Consider the following 18770-nt stretch of genomic DNA (forward strand, 5'->3'; position numbering starts at 1 on the left):
TACCTTGGCAGAGGAGGTCGATGAGTCTTTGGCAGAATGCTCTACCCATTGGGATGGCCCTACACACAAAATTGAGCTTACTAATGAGAGACTGTAACTCTTTCTTCGTTGCCTTTGAGTTTCATGTGGCGAGTATGTGCCGAATTTGAGCTGTGATTTCACTGATCTTACCTAACGGTTATTCTCACCTGCATAGCTAGCGTGTCTATTTCAAGGCCCATAAATGTAAGTTGAGACACTGGGCCTACTGTTTTGTCCTGGGCGATGGGAATACCAAGCTGAGTTAGCATTTCTAATGAAGACTGCAAATAGGATTGGCATTGTGTTGTGCCCTGCTGTCACCTGGTCAGAAAGTCATCAAGGTATTGCATGATCGGTATTGCTGGGAGACGCTGACTTATGCACCATTGTAGGAATGAGCTGAAAGTCTCAAAGATAGCACATGATATTGAGCAGCCAAATGGTAAGCATTTATCAAAGTAAAATTTACCTACAAATTGGATACCCAGCAGTTCGAAATCATCCGGGTGCACTGGTATAATTCTGAATGCTGACTTGATGTCAAACTTTGCAAGCAGTGCTCCCTTTCCCAAGTGTTGCACCATCTGTACAGCTTACTTGGCGTAAGAGACAGATCTATGTGGTCGTTTATTATACCCCCGTTTACAAAGTAAATCAGGGGTATATAGCGTTTCGTCTGTCCATCCTTCCGTCCGAGCTTTTGTGCTCATAACTTTTTAACCATGCACCCTAACTTCACCAAACTTGCTACACACATTTACCACAATGTGTACTTGTGCCTTTTGCTAGTTTGAAGATTCTGAACTTTTTTATTTTTGCCGTTTCCATGGACACATTAAGAAACTTAAACTTTTAGGGTGCGTATTTTGTACGGCCCATATCTTTTTAACCATGCACCCTAGCTTCACCAAACGTGCTACACCCATTTACCACAATGAGTACTTGTGCATTTTGCTTGTTTGAAGATTCTGAATTTTTTAATTTTTGCCATTTTCATGGACACATTAAGAAACTTAAACTTTTAACTATGCATCCTAGCTTCATCAAGCTTGCTACACCCATTTACCACAATGAGTACTTGTGCCTTTTGCTAGTTTGAAGATTCTGATTTTTTTTATTTTTGCCCTTTCCATGGAATCATGGTGAAACATAAATTTTGGGTAGAGTTTTTGTACGATCCAAGTTTACAATATTATGTATCCTAGCTTCAGCAAACTTGCTACATTAACCACTGTTTTTTATCTTTTATAAGATTCTGAAAGTTTTCTCTTTTGCTCTTTTTCATTTTATGTATAATAAGTATGCGTCATGCTTTGTAGTTAATTTCCAGTATCAAAGGATTCCAAGAATGTATGTTGTGCTAAGCATTGATTATCCCACACTAGATTGAAATATATTTGCAAAAACATGTGTTCATTTCAAACATAATGCATCCTCATGGGGTTACAAAGGAAAGGGCAGTTCCTCTGACTTAAAGCAACAGGTATATTTCATTAATTAACAAACTATTTACTATTTGTTGTTGACCAGCAGGGATAACGGGGGTATGTGAGCTTTGCTCACTTCTTTCTTGTTGACCCTGCTTTGGGATAAGATAGATGATGAATTCGCCGGATATCATTAAGCTTTTGTCTAACGATGTCTCTCCTATCTTTATGGGTTGCGGATTGTAAATTGCCTGCTAGCCGACTATGGCGTGTACCTTGAAACTCGAGTTGGAAACCAAATGTTAAACCATCGAGCAAATATTGTGCATCCTCTGCATTTAACTGAGCATAACGACACAACCATGGTGTTAACTTATCTAGTTTGACGGGAGTAGGAGCCAAAGACCTTACCTCTAGTTCCTGTGGCTGACTGCCTTGGGCCATTAAAGCGTTGGCTTGAACTATTGTTTGATAGGGGGGGTCGTGGGACCCCCTGTCCTCGAAAGCAGGTCGACGTATTTACCGTATTCGACATAATAAGCGCCCAGGGCGCTCTCAAAATTAGAAATAGGGGGCTCTTAATAGAATATTATTTGGGTAAAAAACAACAGGGTTAAAAGATCGTGGTTTATGCTGACAGCCTGAAATGTTTATATACGACAGATGTATTTTTCCAGAATCTAATTCACAATTAAGGATGCATATAATACACGCATTATACACGAAGAAAAATAAGGCTTGTGTATATTGATCAATCGGAAGGGGTGCTAACTGGGATTGTTCACTAGCCAATATATTAGCAAATATCACCGTGGGCGCTTATTAGAGCGGGGCGCTTATTACGTCGAATATGGCAAATTTCGGCAAAATCATGTGTGAAGTGATCAGTAGATCGCACAACTCAACCTTATTTACAGCAACCTCGGTCAGATTAATGCTATTAACGCCTTGAAACAAACTGTAGTTGCCAGAAGATAGATATCATTTGTCATAAATGCCATACTTTGACTAGTTAAAAGGCATATTTGTAGTAATTGGACTATTATATGTCAACCTAACCTTTTCGCAATCAAAATACATACAGTGCGGGAAGTCCCTTTGGTGGCTGGTCAAACATCCTGCAGTAGCAATCAGCTGTGCCAAAGAGCTATACTTATGTTTCTTATAATTTTAAGTATATAAAGTGAAAGCTGCAACTAAAATAACACAATATGGGAATATATTATTCCTGATAAAATAATAATTTCAAATACAATTTCTTCTGACCATTGCATTTGAATTTTTATCATTGGGTACTTTTTAACTGAATCACCAGTAGAATTGGAGAAAACGTGTGTACAGCTGATTGCTATTTGCAGATTAGTGTACGAGAAAATACCCACAGTAATCTTATCCAAGGCATTAGGGATGGTAAATCGTCTTGTGATGTTTTATATCAAATTTCATAGTTATACTGACCAAGTTTGTTATACCTTGTTCACCTGAATTCGCTGAAGGGATATGATGTGTATTTTTTAAAGCACATAACACTTGATAAATCTTTTTTATCTATGAACCATAAACAACTACTATTCTTATTTTTTTTAACTCCGAAATGTGCACAGTTGATCGAGTTAGATGGGCAGAGCATGTACTGTTGTGTTGGTCATCTACCCACTACAACTCCAGCTCGGTTAAACCGCAGTTCATCTATAACGTTCATCAAGCATTGAGGCGAGGGATCACTGTATTCATGTTTCTTTTGTCCGTAAGTGTACATAGAAACTGGTGAGGTCAACTGTCACCTGACTTAATTTAGTTCAAATGCTGTACCTTCTGAGGCACCTTCTAGTTCATTTTAACATATCGATCAATGACAATTAATTATGTTGCAAGAGTATTTTATCCAGGCTTAAACACATATATCCACAAAGGCAGGGTCAGGGTCAGGGTCAGGGTATAGATCCCAAGCATTGTATGCTTGTCAAGAGCCGATTGGTCATGCTGATTGTGTGTTATCTACCTACATGGAATGTTGATCATGCCATCATCCACTGGATTCATTACATTGCTGGAATAATGTTGACTGCAGGGCAATATAGCTATCAGCCACTTTTGTTGCTATCTGGTGAACAGCAGCTATTTTTAATAATTTGCAGGGAACACAGTTTTTCTATGACATGCATGGAGGAGACACTGTGAAGGCAGGAAAAAGACACAGTGAAAGTGGTGGTAACGTCAACAAGAAGAGAAAACAAGGTAATACCAAAGAGTTTTATAAGCTATATCAATTCATCAGTTAATTGGGTACATGATGAGTCACCATGTGGGGATGACTATTGGGGACATTTTTAGCTCACTTCCACTCAAGATTTTTGAATGTGCTTGTTTAGTTCACTCCGACATCATCAGTGTAAGCTTCTGTCATGGGTCCATCATTTATAATCCCTTCTTTTCATACTTATGAACATATCAGTATCATGTTCAACATGGCCCTGGCAACAATAAAGACATCCATATCAGCTAAAACCAAACCAGTGTATGATTCAGGTATCAAGACCTTCCTGCCTTCATGGCAATGTGTGGGGTCATCTGGCTGCCTCACCTATTACCAGCCCTGGTGGAACAATCTCTGGTGAAATTTTGTCCCGGAGCATAAATGCTTCGATAGGTTTTTCAAGGTCTTCCTTTGTTGGCTTGTAGTTCCCCATTATTATAGACTTATGTAGACATTCGTCTAAATGATTTTATATGTGGTGCGATCCAACGATGTATCCAGAAAACAATTTTGTTTTAATCTCCAGCCAGTTCTTTGGTTTTGGCACAGATTACTTGACGCGCTTGCTGTCTCCCCTGTTCTATGAACTTTTTTTTCTCGTCTTCACTAATACCACTGGTCTTACGAGAATTTGATTGAATCTCCTGCTTCATTACGTTGTATTTGGTTAGTTCTGACAACACTAAACGAAACTCCTCCTCAGATATCTTGATATCAGCCAGTGCTGTTGAAATATGATCCTCAATGCTATTTAACTTTGCTTCAGTGAGTACATAAATACTGTCATGTTTTAATGCTTTCTGTTGCAACCTACAAGAAATAAATTTAAGAGCTATTCCTGCCAGTCCAGAGACTCCGGCTGCTACTTCCATGCCAAGTACGATAGGCATGGCGATTATAGTTGATAATAAACCAACACCAGCTGCTACAAGTCCCATGCTAGCTGCTACAAGTGCAGTGTCATCTCCGTTGAGAGCATTCACAGCTCTGCGATACTTTTTATATAATCCAAGTCTCGACTCCCTCTCCTTCTCTATGTGATGTTTTATGTCACTTATTTGATGTAATCGAAATCCATCAACAGTATCCATCTTTTCAGATGCTTCATCGACCGCCGGATATAAACCCAAAATATATATTATAACAAAAGAGTGTTTAATTGGTCTTGCGTAAATGTCTTGAGAGTATACATCAGTCTTATTAGGTGTATATTATATGGCATAGATATCTTAGTTAGTGAAATGCCAAATCCCTTATTAACTTGGACCATCTAAAGACTTGCAACGGGGCGATACTCCAAGATAAATAATAATACTGCAACGTTGACGTTCATGTTTCATAAGCCATTTAATTGATAGACCCGGTAATATATCTGGAGCATCTTCTGGCGCATCCCCCAACAAGACTTTGATAATAATTGTAGAAAAATTAGGTCTACCATTCAGGCTATTTTTTACACCGTTGAATCCAGGAACCAAATTTAAGCTAACATCTTTTAATGATGGGCGACTCAATAACATATAGCCTCGGTCATCTGGCAGGGGATAGAAGATTCATTATCTTAGTTAAATGATGTCCCTTACTCATCATCACATATGGTGGAGCAACGATGATATTCAGTAGCCATTCGATTTTTGCTTCGAACATGGTCAATTTATTGTTATCGTCACGAAAAAAGATTGTATAAAGTGTTTTTATGGAGTCTACTAACGACATCATTTAAATCTATTAAATTAGGTGTTAGGGCATTAGGTTCTGTGAATATAACTTCTTTCCGCTTGTATACATTATCTTGTAAGTGTAAAGCATATAACTTACCCTCGATACCAGGTTTATCAAATCCTTCTGTGTCTCCAAGATCGGAAAGCACAATTGTATTACATTGTCTAAGGTTATGTAACCTTAGGGGGCGGGTACTTTACCCTTCTCCCTTGGTCACTTGTTCTGATCAACCACTCCTAAGTTCTGGGGATGATGTAGCTCTCTCAAAATCACAAGTCCTTTTTATTTATGATAGAATTAATCATAAATATACACACATGGTCCTCAGTTATTTTCTTGTAGCCTGTATAACTTAAATACAACACATACCTAAAGGATGCATTGAAGAGCCTGATAGCATTTCTGATCAGCTGTTAACTCTAATACTTTTCTGACCCGGAATTCCATTCTACAGAGAGAACCTCTCTGGTCAGCCGTGAGTTTCCGAATCCCCGCACCACTCCCGGACAACTCACTAAATACTATTGATGATAATTTTAGCTCCTCCCACCGAAATAATATTTGACATCATGTGAAATGAGTCCTAATGCTCACCTCCATATGAACCCCAATTTCCGTTCCAGTCACTTATACTATCAAAACTCTTCTAATTTCCTCTAGTTGATTTCCTAAAGTCATTAGTCAACCAAACATACTCATAATTCAAACAACACTAAGGTGAAAACCCATTACCCTGTGAGGTACCGAATCCCCCTAACAGTCATTTCTGATTCAAGCAATCTTGGTAATTTCCTCTAAAAGCCATTTCTATTTCCCAGAGAAGCAAAATCGATAACTTTTTAACCTGTTGGTGATTCCCTCACCCCTTCATCTGTATTTTAACCTAAAGCCTTGTAGAATTTAATAAACTATGTTTTAAGTTAATATTAAAACCTTTTTCCAAAATACCCTGGTTATAGTTATGTGTCCAGGGCCTGAAGAATCAACCATTACTTATAATATGGAGTGTTACACTCAAATATCCTATATGTACAGGTTGATGTTTTACATCTGATACAGAAATTTTGAGATCTGTAATAATACCCTGCTTTAATTTTTTATATTGTAATGATGAGAAATTTCCGTACTGCCACTATAGTATTTTTCATCTTTGACTGGAATAGCTCTTAGCAGAGTTGAAGGATTTTCGAGTTGAATATTATCCGTTGTACTGATCTGATCAAGATGGATGCACAACTCTTGATAGGGAACTATATTGGGTAATTTAACTCCATGCATTGTTGTGTTGGGTGCCACTTCTCTTCTTATAAATCCAAGTGTATTTGCTAAGTCCCTATCAAGTTTTATAGAATGTGCTCCACTGCTTAAAATCAGCACCCAATTTGATTCATTTTGTGTGAGACTAGCTCCCAAAGGCTTTAAAATTTCATCATTGAGTGAGCATACGCTGTAATACCCATCAGATATAGTGTGACGTTCTTTATCTAGTAATAACTTATTATAACCTCTCGCAGCACTTATATTGGTCCACCGCTGGTAATACGTTATATCACAGAGAGCAACTTCAAGTTGCCCCGCTGAGTTTTTGATAGCTTGAAGCAGTTGAATAGACTGACCATTTGTTATTCCCGGGTGTGTAACATACATATTAAATATACAAAGATACTATATTACAACTTCAATATGGTAGGTGTTAATACAGAAAGTAGCATCGAAGCAACTTACCTTACGAACCAGTCGATTTTAGTAAGAGCCTCTGGTGCTCAGCTTTTTGTTCATTTCCCTAATATCTTTGAAAAATACAGGTTCACGGCAACTAGCGACAAAATGGTACATGATTGGTTCTACAATCCAATGCAATTTTGGCAAAACCAGTTAAACTTTGCCATATGGTGTGCCAGAAACAGGATGTGGTGTATCTCTTTATGCTGCCCGCTTTGAACTAAATAAGTCTGTTTTATCATTTCACGTGTACTATCAAATTAGACGTATACTTAAAGAAATTAGTGCCCCATTCCCGCAGGATCGAGCATGGAAGGCATCAAATAATCTGTACAATAGGTGGGCATATGAACATATTTGTCAGGAATGTTATGTTTCTACGAGTAAAGATTGGCATCTGCATGGAGTTAACCATGGTCTGGGTATTACCCGGTACATACGCTGGTGCACACTCTGTCAGCGATGATTTACTGAAAAGAGTCAACTTCTTCCCAGCTTTGGTCTCTCGAGTAACAAGTGGAGAGACGATCGTATGAACTTTAAGGGTGGTGTTTGTTTTCACCATCCAAAAGGTTGAGCAACCACAAGATGTTGAAAATGCTTGGAATGAATTTCTTTATGATAGAACAGAAAATAATTTTACAAACAATGAATCAATAAGAACTTATGTATGGGCAATTCTTGGTGCACAGTCGCAAACACGAACAGGAATAATTGGTTCTGGGACAGCGCTTGATGCACAAAAACAGTTTGTTGCAAACGTAGAGGATGCTATTGCTTCACCAGTTGACATACCTTCTTCTATAAAGCATAATCAATCCAAAGTAGACTATGTTTTGGGGGCAGGACTATACATGTCTCTGAGTAATATGGAACTTAAGATTGGTAAAGTGATAGGCTATAATAATAAAATTGTTATTGATACTGGTAAACAACAACCGGGTATAAATTCAGATATTAACACTGAATTAATAACGCAAACAAATACAGGCAAAATAGGAATAGTCAAGCCACAGTCATCTACTGTAACAGAAGTGCAACAGCCACAAGTTGTAAAACCACATATTGCCACCAACAATCGACAACATATCAATGAAAAAACAGCGCATATAGTAGTTAGAGTCACGGCTGGTTTACTCATGATTAGGATAAATAGTCTTTAGCAGATACGTACAACAGTCCGGCAATTGCTATGATCACTGCCCACAAGTTTTGACTAAGCCAAGTGGCGGTCTTAGCTAATAAATTCAAGAGCCAGGATACAATACTCCCTATTATACCGGAAAGTGCAGACGCGGCTTTCCCGGCGAGCTTTCATAGTGCTTCTCCTAATGCCTTTATATGCTTTTTTATCCACTCTTTTTATCCACTCTTTTTACACCATCCGGCGCTGGTCAACCCAAAAGTCAAAGTTGATAAAATAAATCCCAATGTGGTTAAAATACTGGTAATGGTTATCCCCTATTCTCTGAACAATGTGTTAATTTTTTCGGCCAGTGCAGTATCATCATTGAGGACTTGATCAATAGTTTCTTGAATTTGATTGATTTGTGAACAAAGTGCTTCTCTATTAGTGGAAGCTGCTTCGAGGTGGGCTGATCTTTTGTCTTCTAAGTTGCACAATCTTTCCGCAACACAGCGTCTACTGAATTCATTGTCTGCTTTGCCTCATAAGATATATGCTTGTCAAGTTCATCTAACTTGGCTATATTATTGATGAGTGATCCCCGCATTGTTCGCATTGCCTTGTCAAGGCCTTGTAATTCTCTAATATTGTACTTCAAGGATGGTAACTGTAATGTGGAATTATTGTAGGTTGCCAAGATTTCTTAGAGACCATCAGAGGCCTGCTTCGTGCGTTGTGGTATGTCTTCCAAATTATCTTTATCTATGGCAGCAGCCTTTGCAACGAGTTCAATACGCACAGTCTGAAGATCCTTAGGAGTCTTTGCAAAAAAAATTGCTTGTGAGTTGTCGTAGTCTAAAAGACCTAATTCATTACGAATTATGTTAATGCCACCACAACGTCTGGCTATTGTAGACAAGGCTAGGGGTTTCCTAGTACTAGAAATCATAAGATCAATATCCGGAGAGCCACGCAGTCGCAATATTCCTTTACTATCTATTGTAAACTTGGAATAGTCACGGCGAATCGGAGTAACATATTTTTTGTCTTCTTTTAAGACATCGTAATAATCATTAACAGTTGATTACAAAAGTTCTTCATTAAGATTCACAATGATGGTTTCATCAGTACCCTCTTCGACTGTACTAGTATCAGTTAGGTTATCTAGATTAATATCATCCATTTTTATATTAAGCATATGGTTACATAATTTCAATATGAACAATGTCTTCGCAATATGGACACAAGTTAAATCCACAGCGTAGACTTCGGGACCCATAAGGAGTCATAGCAATTCGCCAGTCTGTAACTACGAGGGGTGTTCATTAAAGATTTCCCTAAACCACTTAGGGTTATCATATTTGGTTGAAATTTCACCGAACTATTAATCTTACCACTTTTACAGGTATTATGATCGAGTAGGGTGTGACAATGGAGCCAGTAGAATACCGAGCAGTGATTAGGTTTTTATATTTGAAAGGTCGCACACCAAAAGAAACTTTCGATGAAATGAAAGCAACTTATGTGGAAGATGCCCCATCATATGACGTTGTTAAACACTGGCATCGCCAGTTCAAGTGTGGTCGGACATCTGAGGAAACCGATGCCATTCCTGGTCGCCCCCATTCAGCCATTGATGAGGACACTATCCATCAAGTGGAGACCGCCATTTTGGCAGACCGACGTATAACTGTTCGCCAGTTAGCACAAGATGTAAAGATCAGTGTAGGGTCTGTGGAAAAAATCATCCATGACAATTTGAACATGCATAAGGTGTCTGCACGATGGATTCCCAGGTTGCTCACACCTTTCCAAAAGCAGGAACGAGTCAATTGCTCAAAGGATCTTTTGGACATGTGCCAAAAAAACCAGGCAAACTTTTTTGACAGACTTATCACACAGGATGAAACATGGGTCCATCACTATGATCCTGAGACTAAAGTTCAGTCGATGCAATGGAAGCATGTGGAGTCACCACCCCCAAAGAAGGCACGTGTCCAACCCTCTGCAGGCAAGGTCATGCTCACGGTGTTTTGGGATCAGCACGGAGTAGTGATGATGGATTTCTTGGCAAAGGGTACCACAATTACAGAAGCTTATTATGCTTCACTGCTGCGGAAATTGCGGGACGCTATCAAGCTTAAGAGGCGTGGCATGCTGACCAAAATGAGGGCCTTTACAAGCGAGGTCTCAATAGTTGCATAAAACGATGGGAGAAGTGTGTAACTCTTGGTGGTTCATATGTGAAGAAAGACTAATACCTATGCCAAGTTTCATTCCACTAGGTCCATCGGAAGTGGGTCAGGGGAAATCTTTAATGAACACCCCTTGTATAACTAATAACCCGAGTACCATTGATCAGAATCAGACGCTTCCTAATCTCGGTGCTCACGATGTGTTAGTTCCAGGAACTGCCCCGACTATCATTTACAATTGGTTTGACTTCTGATGACCCTGCCAGGGAGATTGTTCAGAACATAGGTCGTGCGATTGTTAAGAAAATTACGATTTAAATTAGCGGTAATGAGGTTTTGAGTATTGACGATAGCGATGTATACTTCTGTTACATGGATCTCTGGAGAACGGCGAAAAACGTGAAAACTTACAGTATCAAGGTATTAGTAATAAAAATTCAATGAGACTGTGTGGGTGCTAACAATGGTGATAATAGCATCATAGAAGAAAAGGCTGTTGCTGTTGCATTGGGTAACCGATTCTATATTCCCCTCGTCTTTGAATTACAAGATACATGTAGTTACATACCCTTCTAGGCGATAGGTTAGAATATAAACTCATTTTTAATGACTACAGCAGATTATAGCTAAAATGGATAGAATTATCATTAAACCACCCGCATGTTATCAGGAATCAGCAGGCCACTGTAACTTGATAATGCCCTCATATTGCTTGACAACGGGCCATTATCATATTTGTAAAAGTGTGTCAGTGACATTTGTGTTGATTGCGGTAAATGTTTCAAAACGGATATTGTTGTTTCTTTTTATTTGATACAAAATTCCATCCATTTTAGCTATGATAATGATAACGCTATTTTTCAGGGCATTAGTATTTGCAGAAGCCCTTGGTCTTTTCAACTGCCCTCTTTGTCGGACAGTTAATGGAAGACCTTGGGCTTCTGCAAATGATAATGCCCTAAAAAATAGCGTTACCCTTATAGTAATCAAAGCTACTGAAGGTGAGTGTCGCTATTTCATTGACAATATCTCACTGAAGTATGATATGGTAACAGGTCCTGAATTAGCCAGACAAATTCGTAACCAGTATAATGGAATTTTAGCCATTTTGTACGATCGCATGCTTCGACACCGAAAGATTTCCAGGAACAAAAGAGATTTGAATATCAATCTAAACCTCACCGCTAGGTTGTTGAAGGGTATTTTAATGTTGTTCGAGGACCCCTCTGAAGCATTTGCAAGAGATACTGAGGCGTTCTACAACCCCAAGATTACAAAAGTAGAATTGACTGTGGAGGGTGTGCCTAATCAACTATATAGTCAAGGCATGCGAGCATATCAACAGTGGGATGAGAACTCCCTTCTATAAATGAAGCCCAGAAGTAAACGCGGTTGCAAAAGATCTGGCTCTTGGGGATGTATCGCTGGATGAATTCCTTTCCTCGAAGTATGCGCTCTGGCTCGACATGCCACAGATGATAACCAGCTACACGGTAGTGGGCGGAGAATAGAAAATGCTAGTGAGGGTGTTACTATACAGAAAACAAAGCTCGCCGAAAAGGCTGGTAAATTAAACATATATTTGTACATGATTATGGACACACAACTTAATATACAGAATGGAAGATTCATGCAAGCGATCTATTAATAATCTTTTACCTAAAAAAACGCACTGCGCTATCATCTGCTGGCAAACGGGGTGTGGGAAAACAGCTTTTATTATAGATATTTTACAAAGTCATCAGAATCTTTTTGCCCATATTATTCTGTGTCTGACTATACTCAACAACAAAAGTTCCTGTGACACCAATATTTTAGTGTATTTTTCAAACAAGTAAAGTTTGGTTTTCAATATTGTAGTACATGTATGGAATCAAGTCACAAAAATGCAACTGCTACAGAAAAGCATGCATTCCATGCAAAAGTTGACTTTTATGCAAGCCCCATGCATTTCACTACACAAGAATGGGTATAAAAACATGTGCGTTAATGGGATTCTATATGCATTGTTTAGCATCGTGCTGACAACAACCACTCCGAAAAACAACAAAATTACACAATTATTCAACATTACGAAATTGCCACGCCTGTCCGAAAATGAGCGTCTGCGAGCCATTGGTATGCTTGAAACAGGATCTAGTCAACGTGATGTTGCAAGAAAATTTAACGTCCACAGAAACACCATTTGGTGTTTATGGCAACGTTGGCAACAGACGAATGCAGTCAGAGACTATCCTCGGATGACAAGACAACTGGATTCAACAACACACCTACGAAATCGATTCCAGCCAGCAACAGTGACTGCAAGAAGCATCCCTGGCCTTCACCAAATATCTTCACAAACCGTACGTCGTAGCTTCAGATGTGCAGGGATTGTCGGCAGAAGACCCACCAGACGTCCCATTTTGACAGGAAACCACCATCAAGCACGTCTACAGTGGTGCAGACATCATCTACCCTGGACGGCCATGCAGTGGGGACAAGTTCTATTCACTGGCGAGCCGCGTTTTCACCGACGTCGAGGTGAACGTTACGTCAATCATTGTGTCATGGAAGAAGATCGGTTCGGGGGTGGCAACGTTATGGTATGGGAAGGGATTACAGCAAGACAGAGGACCCGTTTGATAGTGGTAGAGGGAAATCTCAATGGATAGCGCTACCGCAAACGAGATCATCGTCCCTCTTGTTCTACCGTTTTTGCGTCGTCATGGCCCAGGCATTTACCTTTCAACATAATAACGCCCGGCCTCATATTGCTCGACTTGTTCAGGGTTCTCTTCAACAAAGCAATGGCTCGCTCCCCTGATCTCTCACCAATCGAGCACATGTGGGATGAGATGGATCGGCGCCTTCGACGTCAACCACGTGTTCCACAGACACTCCAGAAACTTTGAAACATGCTCCAGCAGATATGGACAGATATCCCACAGGACTTTGTGCGACGCCTGGTCCATTCCATGAGACGAAGAGGTGTTGCTTGTATTGCAACCAGAGGTGGACATAGACGCTATTGATTTGTATATTGACTTTTTGGCATGTTCATGTTTTTTATGAAATCACGCATTTTCTGAAGTCAGTATGGCAAATTAAACCATTTGAGCACTTACAGGAGTCTGTTATCTGTTGCAAACCGAAATTGTTTCAGGTTTGGTAAAAAACATAACTTTGCATTAAATCTTATTCAATGTCACAGGAACTTTTGTTGTTCAGTATATAAACGTTAATAAAACAAACCTATCGAGAGTGCACAAAATTGATCCGGGTCATCGTTAACAAGACTGTTTACAAGTATGTCACGAAAAATGCAAAGGAGAATCAACCCTTTTCATAATAGACGACTGCAGTGCGGGGAAAGAACTTACCAAAAAGAAAGATATGCTTTCATATTTAGCATTCGCCGGTCGACATATGGAGCATAGGGTTTGGGAACTTACACAAAAATACAACTCTGTACTGAAAGATCTCAGAGAGCAGACCAAATGGATTGCCCTGTTTCACTGCAAAGACAGAGATTCATTTTTCTACCAAGCTCGAGCAAGATAAAGTCAGAAAACTGTTAGCAGAAACGAAGCACTCTAAACTGGAATTAAAAACTGACCAACCAGCTGCTTATGCAATTGCCCACCAAACTTAAGCAACTGATTAGCAAACTTTAGCAACTGTTTAGCAAACTTAAGCAACTGTTTAGCAAACTTAAGCAACTGTTTAGCAAACTTTAGCAACTGATTAGCAAACTTTAGCAACTGATTAGCAAAATTGAGCAAATTTTAACAAAATATAGCAAAATGCGGTAAATTGAACATTAGCAGCGATGAAGTAATAATGTCGTTTGAATCCTCATTCTTTTGCAACAGTTTATTATTTCGGGCTGTATTGAATATGTCATATTTCATTATGTTAGGCTTAAATATCAGCTAGGGTATTACATTAAAAAGATGGAATACGACAAACTTCTCGAACCTGCTCCAAGATGAGCCAGAACCTACAGATTAACATAGAGAAAGACTTGCGGCTTTGGTAGCTGGTGCAAAATGCTCCCAATACTTGGGGGAAATTATACCACTGAAAAAATTGATAACATGACCGACGAGGAAATTAAAAAACTATTCGCACATTACAAGTCTAGACTGGGAGCTACCATGATTAAAACAATAGGTTCGGCTATGGTACAACTATACACAGCTGTATCTAGCAGGGGTCCAGATTTAAAATATTGCTTACCGGACATTTAAATTTTTCTGTCCGGACATTTTAAAAAACAAACAAAACTACCTTCGGGGTCCAAATAATTGATGAGCGTTATCTAATCCTTTCAGCGAATTCAGGTGAATAAGCAGGTATAATAAACTTGGTCAATAAAAGTATGAAATTTGATATAAAACATCACTAGGCATGATGATTTACCATTTAAGATGTATTTCCTGCTCTCCAAGACATTGTTTTATGTGCTGAGATTAAGATTACCGTGTGTATTTTCTCGTAAACTAAGCCGGAAATAGCAATCAGCTGTGCACACGTTTCCTCCCAATCTACCGGTGATTCAGTAAAACATACCCAAAGATACATCTTCAAAGAATTTTGATGCAATGGTCGGAAGAAATTGTAACGGAAATTATTATTTTATCAGGAATAATATATTCTAATATCGTGTTATTTTAGTTGCAGTTTCCACCATATATACTTAAAATTATAAGAACCATAAGCGTAGCACTTTGGTACAGATGGTATGCAGGATATTTTTTGATGTATGGAACGATTTTGACCTGTCACCGTAGGGGCTTCATGCGCTACATATATTTCGATTGCGTAAACGTAATGTTGACATTTTATAGTCAAACTGCCTCAAATATGACTTCTAGCGACTAAAGTTCGTTTAAAGGCGTCAATAGCGGTAATCTGACCGTGGTTGCTGTAAATAACGGTGAGTTGTGTGATCGACCGATCACTTCGGATACAATTTCGCCGAAATTATTGTAAACATTATTATAATTATTGAATGAAATATTTAATATATATTGCAAACTCTAGTCCAAGTAAACAGTGAACAATTTTTTTATTACCAGATATTATAATGATAGGAATAAATTGCATACTTCAGTTCGGATTTGTTGACTGGTACTTCCGGTGTTACGTGATCGCGTTGATCAGCTGATAATGTTTTCTGAGATGGGGGAAAATATCGTGTGATTGGAAAACTTGAGTTTATTAAAAATGTTGGTAAATTTTTGGAGCCATGCTTTACCGCGTTCAATAACCGAAGCGTGCAATAACGAGGGAACACCATACGTAACAACTTTTAATGTGTGTGAAAAGTTATACGAAAATACACCATTTGAAGGGGGCGTGGCCTAAATGCAAATGTCCGATTGGGATTTTCAATTTTCCAGACCCCTGGTATCTAGTACATTTCTTCCTATGCCACCAGAAAATCGCCTGTATTTATGCGAATCTCTTACCACCACTTTAATAATGGATAACTGTTGTCAATTCAATCATACGTGCCCACCTAATAATATAAATGGAGGTGGAAATGCCACAAGTGATTGCAGAAACGCCACAAGTGAACAGGGAAACACCGCAAGTGAGAGTCACTAAGAATCGTTGAAAAGTCGCAGCTGGTAAAAGGGGAGAGCTGGCACTGAACATAGTACACACCCAATTAAAACTTGGGCTCCCTATGCCCTCGGCATTATAGCGGCGGTATGGTTGTTTTTTAAGACCGGAGAAGAGAAAACACTGCCAGTTAAAAAATTGGACGTGGTTCAATTAGAGTTAAGCCCTCATGTAATGACTTCTCCTGTTACAGACGGTATAATGTTGATAACGCAGCGTATCATTCAGCTGTGGTTAGCGGATTAGCTATCGGCTATGCACATACAGGTAAAATGATTACTAAAGCCCCCCACCCAAACTAGATTTTAATGGTTATGATATTGGTATGATGGTTCTAGATGTAGGCCTAGCTATGGCTACTAAAGATATGCTAATCAAACAAGGGCTTATCCCAGAAGACAAAATGAAGTAATTAAAGATTTGAATATTTATAAACATAGTTCAAAAACAAAATGGCATCAATTGCGATGATGGTTGGTGGAGCTATTGTTAATGCTCTTGCTTTTTTCAGCGTGTGATTTTTTATTTTCTACTGTGAGAGAATCAAATGCTAAAGAAAGGAGCGGAAACGACACAATAAAGCATTAGAACAACTCGAAACAGCCCAGTCACAATGGTCCACTAAAGGAATGCAGAGGCTAGATTTTATTAATGACAAGATTCGTAAACAAAACAATTCAATTCAAACATTTAAGGATGGTGAATCTGCCATGCACGAGTACTTCCTTTTTTACGGAAAGACATTTGACCCAATTGCAACAAGGCCAACACTCTCACGTATTACACACTGCCAGAAGGTCAGCAAGGTTGCAAAATAGCATTTATAGTATTGGGATTATCGACTGTGGCTATTTTTAGCTACACTATTACGCATAAGGCATGAGCAGGCAGAGACTTGGCTGACTCGCATTTAGACAAATGATACTAGAAGTGTATATTTATCACAATGGCGAGGGGCACATCCAGATGTAAATTCATACGCATGGGCCAATCCCAAATATGTGGTCAAAGCTGTATGGCAGATTTTTGTGGGATACATGCCATTGCAGTTAGAAAAGGTCATGTTAATTATACATGTTCTGTATGTGGGATTGGGGTAAAAGGTAGTTACTGTTTATGCAATAGTCACGGTGCTGACAAGAAATGGTTCCAGATTATTTATGATAGGAAGAAGGATTACCGTAATGAGAGAAATAGATTGGGTAGAATTATTACCAATTAGATCTTAGTCCACATGTAGTTATGCATCACAATGGTTTATGTCAGAGAGTTGAAAGCTTTGGCAAAACAACGTGGTCTCCATTGTTATTCTCAAATGAGAAAAGCTGAATTGTTTACCTCACTCGGTTTGGAATACAAACCCCAGAACTCAAAGCTCAAGCGAAAAACAGTGGACTGAGAGGTTATTCTCGAATTAGAAAAGCTGAATTGATTGCTTTACTGTATAATAATCAACCAGTTGTTGAACCGGTTGTTGATAATAATCAACCTGTTAAGTTAAGAATTGTACCCACAGCTGACTTTGGTAAATATCTAAGAGGTTGGAAGATGAATATTAATTCTGACATGGATGTTAATGATGTTTAACCAATCATATTGGGCAAAAGTACTGAGGAGTTATATGATGCAGCGGAAAAGTTCCTAGAATATCTACAAAACCAAGAGAGAATAATCAGGGAAAATGTATCGCGTAAGAAACCCATGTGTATGACTAGGGATGACTGGAAGGCCCATAAGAAGTCAACGAGTTGATGGTTGTTTGTAATAAATCCCTGAATGGGGATTCTGTAGGAGATCATTGCCACGTCATGGGTAATTACAGGGGAGCCGCACATAACGAGTGTAAACTTGAAACTAAAAATGTATTCTAAAACAATACCTATCCCCAATGTGTTTCATAACCTAAGAGGATATGATTCTTATCTCATTATGCAAGCTCTCTCAAAGACCAACGGCGGTTTAACGTGCATTCCTGATAATATGGAAATATATATATCATTCTCGTTGACTAAAACTATACATTATACGACTAGGATGGGAAAGTGAGAACAAAACGAAGTAATGGGTTTAGATTCATAGACTCCGTACAGTTTCTGTTATCTTCCTGGGACAATTTAGTTAATGCGAACAAAAACAAATCAATTTACTGATCGGTTAACAAGGCATTTGTTGCTTAGAAAAGATGTATATCCTTACGAATATATGGATGATTGGTGTAGATTTGACAAAACTAAATTACCACCCGTTAAGTCATTCCATAGTAACTTAAAGGGGCACTGATCTAACGCAATTCCCCGGGACTGGTTGTTGCCTTTGTTATTGTTTTTTCCCAGTGAGTACCCGGATGTATAGCAGAAATCTAGACTAGTTCACGACCTCTGCTGCGCCATTCGTAAGCGCATTAGTCACTTTTATGGGTAGTAATAAGGGCGTATGGTCACATTGATCAACAAAATGAAATACAGTTTTCGAGATAATAAGGAAATGTAGGTATCTTTGTGGGTAGCATCGGTAATGGTGACAAAGTTTTGATAAGTCACTTGCTTGGTAATTTTGCGATTTTCGTTTACACTATTTTGACTTGAAACACAAAGTAAATATTTCACCTGAGCATTGCTTTTTTTATAGTGTGTATATTTTTTTTTGGTCAAATGTGTAACAAATTTATTAAACGTCTAAATATTCAG

The 18770-nt window shown here is 38.7% G+C and overlaps 1 protein-coding gene across 5 annotated transcripts in view; it reads left to right on the forward strand.

Annotated features, from left to right (window-relative positions):
- Positions 1–18770, forward strand: part of LOC124114626 (CWF19-like protein 1) — a 329927-nt gene that overhangs the window by 227208 nt on the left and 83949 nt on the right. For all 5 annotated transcript variants that reach the window (XR_007218701.1, XM_048385574.1, XM_048385573.1 and 2 more), the window contains one exon: positions 3587–3686. Coding sequence is in view for 4 of the 5 variants with exons in the window: in XM_048385574.1 (XP_048241531.1) it covers positions 3587–3686 (100 nt within the window). In the remaining variant the exon portion in view is untranslated. The remainder of the gene's footprint in view (positions 1–3586; positions 3687–18770) is intronic.

This window comes from Haliotis rufescens, unplaced genomic scaffold (assembly GCF_023055435.1).
Source record: "Haliotis rufescens isolate VD_foot unplaced genomic scaffold, xgHalRufe1.0.p SCAF_6, whole genome shotgun sequence".
Lineage (NCBI taxonomy): Eukaryota > Metazoa > Mollusca > Gastropoda > Lepetellida > Haliotidae > Haliotis > Haliotis rufescens.